Source organism: Zeugodacus cucurbitae, chromosome 5 (genome assembly GCF_028554725.1).
Source record: "Zeugodacus cucurbitae isolate PBARC_wt_2022May chromosome 5, idZeuCucr1.2, whole genome shotgun sequence".
In the NCBI taxonomy this organism is placed as follows: Eukaryota; Metazoa; Arthropoda; class Insecta; order Diptera; family Tephritidae; genus Zeugodacus; species Zeugodacus cucurbitae.
Window position 1 is genome coordinate 67,275,186 of NC_071670.1, and position 7,528 is coordinate 67,282,713.

Sequence of the window (7,528 nt, forward strand, 5' to 3'; positions counted from 1 at the left end):
CACATACATAGATGAAATAAAACATACACATTTTTTCAATAACAGATCGGAAATCAGTCATAAACGCATTTCTAATTGGAAACAACAAATAAAATAATCCAAGTGGTACGAAAACTTCAACACCCCATATATTTTTAAAATAACATATAAGCCACATTTAGAGTTTTAAATGATTTTATTATTCATTTTGTATTCAGACTTCTACTTCTCCTACTATAACATTTCATTGCTATCATCTTCAACCGTGTTAATTCTGATGTTGTTGCCTACAAGTGTGGTGCCATGAGTTTTCATGTGCCCACTTAGACCAGCATACTGCGCAAAGGCCTTATCACAAATTTTACAAATATATTTCTTATTTGTTGAATGGATTTGTTTGTGTTGTCTAAGATATTTGGCCATTTTAAAAGCCTTCCCACACACATTACACACTTGATCGCGTTCCTTTCGATGAATACTCATGTGCTCATTTAAATGTTGAGCGCCAAAGAAATTTTTCGAACAAATGCTGCATTTATATCCTGGTCGGTTTTGATGACGCCTTATATGTGAATCATAATATACCCAAACGCGAAATGTTTTTCCACATTGATCACAAAAGTATGGTCTTTCACCTGTATGACTTCGTTCATGCACATTTAGCTCTGATAATGCGGGAAAACTTCTCTCACAATATTTACAGATATATTTGTAGTCGCCTGTATGTCGATTTATATGAATATTCAAGCTATGTACCGTGGTAAAACTGTTACCGCATAGAGGACAGGTGAAAGGTTTTATGCCATCATGTTTTGATTTATGCATTTTGAAATTATTGAGTCCCGGAAGTATCTCACTACATATATCACACTTAAACGGACCAACATCAACTTCGAGAAAGCGAATTTGCTCGTAGGAAGCACAATGGGGTATATATGCAATATTTAATTCTTCACACCTTAGCTTAATTTTTTTCTCTTGACAACAAATTTTTCGTATTCCAGCGATTTCTTGTGCTATTTCTGATTGTGTTAGAGCAATCTCATGTTTCAGCAGAATTTTTCCCATTTCAATCATTGCTTCTTCTCGTTTGTTTGGTAACCGATAGTCATTATCAATTTCATTCCAAAGGCACGTAAATCCCTTATAGCACTTTATAAATATTTTTCGTTGCGGTTCTGTGAGAATACTCGGAGGTACGACGAATTTTTTATTCTAGGAAAACCAAAAATGTTACTTTACTAATTTATATATTTAACATTAATAACAATACCTCTAATTTTCTAATTCTAACAAAGGAGTCCATATCCTTTAACCACCACGGAATATAGTCTTCATCCATCGACATGCAATGTCTTTTTCTCTCAAGCTCTTGTCTAAGTCGGTGGTTAAGTTTTCGTACTAAATCTCTTACTTTTTTCCATTGATTTAACTTTCCTACATCCGATGCGAGACTTTTATAAGCAATTGAACGTAAATGATGGTTTTTGGATGTTGGATCTGCTCTGTCCCACAATATAGAATAATTCTCAAAACTTGAAAATATCGTATTCATGGTTTCCTTATCAAACATTTTCAAGGGATCATTCCGCTAAAATAAAAACTATAAATGTGTTATGTGAAATGAGAGAGCTTTATAACATTTAACTTACCGAGTCCTTTTCAGTATCACTTAATTCCTCGTCAGTTTCTTCATAGTCATATGTAGTACTTACGAGCGTATCGTTATAGTTTCCATCAAATTTCCCATCTTCCTACAGGACAATACTTAAATTTTTGTCAAATCATAATAATTAAAAACATTTTTGCTGTTGAAAACAGTTCTATTTCAGGACGGTGCTCCTCACTTTTCACTTAATATAAATACCAACCTGATATTCAATTACTTCGAAATAATCTCCGGCTTCTTCATTATCCGTGACTTCAATTATTCCTTCTATTTCTTGAGGTTCCTCTCGTGAATTATCCAGTACTTCTATGTCAATGAATACATTTTTCTGTCAAATAAAATAATATGAATTGGATGCTCAAGTGTATATAATTATAATTAATTTACAACAAACAACCTCTTCCTGACCAGAGTCCATCGCGATTATTGTATCTTCTGGCATTTTATGTTCCTCTATCTCCTGTTCATATCCATCTGACAAATCCAAATGTACGAATTCAACATGTTTACAGAATTTGTCTAAAGTTAAAAACTGTTTGTCACAAAACATGCATTTCAGAAAATACTCTCTTTTTCTCCTAGTTAGAGAAGTGGTAATTTCGCCACACTTCTGTATAGAAACTGCCATACTTTCAGTGATCAACCAACCAAATAAATGCCTTCCTTGATTCACTGTGACCTTGATCCTTCATATGTTGCAAATAATTGTTTACAATTTGTCTGTTATAATAATTAGAGTAGACGATATCATATCGATATTTTTCAATTTAAATTTATTATCGGATTACAAATGTATGTATTGAGTATGTAAAAACTTTAAAAATGTTAAAAAGGCATACAATTAACAAAACTGAATTCAAGGCATATAACATTATGAAAGTTATTACATGGTATTTATTATTAACTTGATTGGTCATAATATTTGTGGCCACTTAAACTATTCAATCTTTCAGCTCCATTCTCGGTGATATTTACCAAGGAAGTTCCATGGGACTTCATATGCCCACTAAGTCCGGCATACTGTGCAAAAAATTTTCTACATAGGTATTTTACAAATGTATTTCCTTTTCTCTGTATTATATAATTATTTTATGACTTACCTCGATGAATTAATTTTGTGTCTATGTTAAGTGTTTATATGAATGACAAAAATGTCCAATTACAAAACGAGATAATCGCAGAGGTCACAAATCAAATAAAAGTTTACTTTGCCCTCAACCGATGATGTTTTAATTTCGCCCTCTTAAAGAAATCCATTTTTATTTTTTCAGCTATATTTATCATTATTATTTAAAAAATGTAACGACAATTTCAAAATATTAACTCAAGTAAGAATTTTTGATTGTAAATTAATTTTGTTCTTCCTTCATATCACATTCGCAATAATTGTTCAATAACAAATTCTCGTTTTATTAGAATCCTGTGTGTTCAGATATCCCGCGATGAGTGATTAATTGTTTTATTGAAATTGTTTATAATAAAAACTTATAAGTATAATAATAATATAGATTATTTTAGAAAGCCACATTTACAAAAATATTTTAAACAAAATTAAAATAAATCGATAAGTGTATCGATTGTGTCATCTTTAGTTAAATATCTTGAATTGTCAAATTTTACGAAACTGTGCCAAACAAAATCAGACACAACCGAGAAAATTCTAAAAAAATATTTGTTAAAGAAATCTGTCAGCTAAAACGTAATATATCACATTCTTTAAATAATACAGATATATTTATTAATATTTGCATTATTTTAGTGCGTACCGCCAATTTGATTATTGTAAGAGAATTGCGAATTCATTTTCCTCATTAGCAAAAGAATTTCATCAGATAAAAATGTTGTTGCGCCTTGCATTATCTACTATGCCCGTTCGAGCAGGACTAAAAACAGTAGCGCTATCAAATGTAACGAGATGTGGTCCACTGGAGTTGCGTCTACAGAATTCCTTGAAATCTTATAATTTAAATATATCAAGAAGTTATGCTCGTGGTCCAACTCGCGGTCCATATACTCGCAGCGAAGCGGGACGTTCACCAACTTTAAAGGAAAAGCTAATGGGTCCTCCTTCAGAAAATGGTATGACAACGTCAAACACAAGCACTAGTAACGATATATCTACTGCACTTTATATATTTTTAGCGTACTCAATTGGAAAAGGAGCAGCGGCTGGTGCAGCAGCAATCGGACTTGGAGCATTATGTTTCTATGGTCTTGGCATGAATAAAGATCCAAGTATTTACACTAACTCTATGTAAGACATACAATTAAAATATAAATTAAGATAGACACTGTATGTATATAATTATTTAAGGTTATGGCCAGAGTTCGTTCGCGAACGAGTTCACGCAACCTATGGTTACTTTGGTGCGTCATGTGCTATAACTGCAGGGTCGGCCATGGCAGTATTTCGTTCACCTCGATTGCTGTCACTAGTAACAAGAAGTGGATGGATGGTAAGTTTTATAAAATGTATTAATACTTGTTTTTATATATAATGGTACATTTCAAATTCGACATCACATCAGTCTATGTTGGGCACATTTGCACTTATGATCGGTACCGGCGCGCTAACCCAATCTATCGAATACCAACCTGGTATTGGTCCTAAACAACTAGCCTGGGCTTTGCATTGTGCCGTTATAGGCGCTGTTGTGGCGCCAATGTGTTTCCTTGGCGGACCGATTCTTACCAGGGCAGCTTTATACACCGCTGGCATAGTAGGAGGTCTTTCAACTGTAGCAGTATGTGCGCCGAGTGATAAATTTTTATATATGGGTGGACCTTTGGCAGTAGGCCTTGGATTGGTGTTTGCATCATCCCTGGCATCAATGTGGCTACCACCGACAACTGTTTTGGGTGCAGGTATGTACAAATTTGTGAAAGTTGTTCGAACATAGTTTTATGAAATATAGTTTAGGCCTTGCTTCGATGTCCCTTTATGGTGGATTAATTCTTTTCGGCGGGTTTTTACTTTATGACACCCAACGTATAGTGCGATATGCAGAGAACCACCCACAAATATATGCAAAGCCTTATGATCCGATAAATGCGTAAGTATTTTTGAGTTCAAATGTAAAATGAAATGATTTTATATCTAAATAATTTTGTTTATAGATGTCTCTCGATTTACATGGATACAATAAATATATTTATTCGAATTGCAACGATCTTAGCGGGTGGTGGAGGAAATCGTCGTCGCTAAACTCTTTAGTCAATAACAAACGTGATAATTTAATGCAAAATCTAAGATGCTCGCTTTAACAATATACAATGTATTTCGTTAAATATTTTCAATAAATTCAATTAGAAGCCTATGAGCACATTAATATTATTTTCATTGGGAAACTAATTCTTTAAGACTATTATTAAATCGTTAAAAGATGGGGAAGTCATATTAATGAAATACGATATTTATTAATTTTATTTTATTAAATATCGTATATTTATTGAATATCGTATTTGAACGTTTTTTTAATATTATATATTATTAATACTTATTTTTTTTTTTTTTTTCAAAGTACTTTCTAAAACTTTTAGTTTATAAATTTCATCTATCGATGCTAGACTAAAATTAGATTTTCTAAAATTTTAAAATTTTTAACTATTCTAGTTCTTAATTTTGTTGTACCCATCTATCAAGAAAGTCAAACTGTGAATGAGGTATTTTTTAATTTTGCATTATTGTGAATATCGAATAGTGGTCTAACCAAGCAACCGACCGGCTTGGAACAGATTGTTTTAATATTATCAACAAAAAATATTTAATAGTTTTAAAAACATATTTTTGTGGATACTTACAAGCACAGATTCAATTTTTGAAATAGGTAATTATCCGTCAGTAAGACAAAATCAATCCTAAAATATTTTCACAATATTCTCATGCATACATATGCAATTTGGGTGTAGCGTCTGGCTTTCATTATTCAGATCGATATATTCTAATTTTTTAAATTTCTTTATGACAGATAAAAATGGAGAAGCGATTTTTGGAAAACCCATTTCCGGACTTTATCAGCCGTGAAAGCACACCTATTGTCTTGGATGAGGAGCACGTGAAGAATCTTATTTGCACATATATAGACGCCATAATGGAGTGTTGTCAAGTAGGTAATATAGAGGAAGACCATAGAGGAGATTTATATGTCGGAAATGCTGGAATTGCCTTTATGTTCTGGAAATTATCAAGATCCGAAAATACTAGAGATCTTTATCCGGCACTTGAACATGCGGAAACTTTTATACGGAATGCTAAATGTAATGCAGATCGATACAAAAAACGTTCAGCAGAGAGGTATTCATTTTTGTGTGGAAATGCTGGAATTTTTGCTGTTTCCGCCGCTATCTCCCATGATTTGAAACATATGGAAGAGTTGTCTGATGACTTGACAAACTTTAAATCTGGTATACCATCCAGCAAAGAATTTATGCATACTAAATATGGTTGCGACGAAGTTCTAGTTGGGCGAGCAGGATTTCTGTCTGGTTGTTACTGGCTTAATGATGTGCTTTGTGAGAAAAAAATTACTGATGACGATATAATATCTATTTGTCAAATGATAATTAACAGCGGAAGAGAATACGCCAAAAAGACTAAAGCCCCATTGCCGTTAATGTACCAGTACCATGGAACGGAATATTTAGGTGCTGCTCACGGTGTTTGCGCTATTTTACATATGTTATTGGATAGTCCATGGTTTCGTACAGACCCCATATCAGCACCCAGTGCAGAATTACGCGACATAAAACGTTCAATAGATTTCTTTCTAACGCTTCAAGATTCTGAGGGTAATTTTCCCGTCGCCTTGGAGGATTTAAAAAGTGGTCGTGAAAAACGTTTAGTACATTGGTGTCATGGTGCACCAGGAGCAGTATATTTACTTGCTAAGGCATATCTCATCTTTAAAGAGGATAAATACTTGCAGGCTTTGCGTAGCTGTGCTGACTTGGTTTGGAAGAAAGGTTTCTTACGTAAGGGACCAGGCATTTGTCATGGTGTCGCTGGAAATGGATACGTCTTTTTATTACTCTATCGCTTAACAAATGAACCAAAATATTACTATCGTGCCATAAAATTTATGGAACTGTTAACTGATTCCGAATTTAAGCATCGTGCGCGTACACCAGATAGACCACATAGCTTATATGAAGGTGTAGCTGGAACAGTATGCTTCTTAATCGATTTGATAAATCCACAGCAAGCCCACTTCCCCTTCATGGACGTTTTTCATTAGTCTTTTGCTGCTTAGAAATTTGAAGGAACGAATTTGTTATAGTATCAATTGTACTACTATATTGAGCAAATGCGCACAGGTGAGGTGCAAATTTATAAAGCATATCAGGGAATACTCAAGTGTCAGATAAATATTATATCACAAATTGTAACTTGTATTACCCTAAGTTTTTTGACTTCGTTAAAAAGGAAATCGGTTTTGTAACAATACAAATTATGGTATTGTATAAAAGTGCGTACTTGGCCTTTAAAGGGATTAAATAACGGAATATTAACCCAAAATATGTTTTCAAATAATTTTTATTATACTAAAAATGTATGCATAAATACTCAGAATAGAAGCTTACATAAAATTGCTTTGAAATTGTACTTAAATTATTTGTAAAAAGAACATATTCAATATTTTTATGATATTTACTATCAAGTTTACATTTATAAATAAAACGTCAGTTAACTACGATAAAGCCTATTTTTGTTTTGCTCTGAGGAAAATATGTATCCTATTAAATCTCTATTTTTGTTATTGCACAAAATTATACTAATATATCTGGAATATTAGATCTAGTTGGGAAAATAACTTAGACCAATATTGAAACCTATAAATTTATGTTGAAAAGACCCTTAACAAAATGGTTTTATTTAATTTA

General features: G+C 32.8%; 3 protein-coding genes across 4 annotated transcripts; 2 read left to right on the plus strand and 1 right to left on the minus strand.

Moving 5' to 3' along the window:
- Positions 1-144: 144 nt before the first annotated feature.
- On the minus strand, positions 145-2,975 carry Zfp26_5 (zinc finger protein 492). 2 transcript variants are annotated; one of them, XM_054230997.1, is made up of 6 exons: positions 2,749-2,975; positions 2,046-2,668; positions 1,851-1,976; positions 1,632-1,733; positions 1,253-1,570; positions 145-1,194 (listed from the first exon to the last, which is right to left on the minus strand). In XM_054230997.1, the coding sequence occupies exons 2-6, from the start codon at positions 2,274-2,276 to the stop codon at positions 214-216; spliced, it is 1,758 nt and encodes a 585-aa protein (XP_054086972.1). In that variant the 5' UTR covers positions 2,277-2,668; positions 2,749-2,975; the 3' UTR covers positions 145-213. The 2 variants fall into 2 exon arrangements, with proteins under 2 accessions (XP_054086972.1, XP_054086971.1); XM_054230996.1 differs by having other exon boundaries at positions 2,046-2,684.
- A 213-nt stretch (positions 2,976-3,188) lies between these two features.
- LOC105211779 (growth hormone-inducible transmembrane protein) lies at positions 3,189-4,965 on the plus strand. The gene is made up of 7 exons (XM_011183393.3): positions 3,189-3,347; positions 3,408-3,727; positions 3,791-3,902; positions 3,963-4,104; positions 4,177-4,513; positions 4,569-4,701; positions 4,766-4,965. Exons 2-7 carry the CDS (start codon positions 3,487-3,489, stop codon positions 4,851-4,853), a joined length of 1,053 nt encoding a protein of 350 aa, XP_011181695.1. The 5' UTR covers positions 3,189-3,347; positions 3,408-3,486; the 3' UTR covers positions 4,854-4,965.
- Positions 4,966-5,315: 350 nt separating this feature from the next.
- On the plus strand, positions 5,316-7,349 carry LOC105211780 (lanC-like protein 3 homolog). The gene is made up of 2 exons (XM_011183395.3): positions 5,316-5,475; positions 5,617-7,349. Exon 2 carries the CDS (start codon positions 5,623-5,625, stop codon positions 6,880-6,882), a length of 1,260 nt encoding a protein of 419 aa, XP_011181697.1. The 5' UTR covers positions 5,316-5,475; positions 5,617-5,622; the 3' UTR covers positions 6,883-7,349.
- The last annotated feature ends 179 nt before the right edge of the window (positions 7,350-7,528 follow it).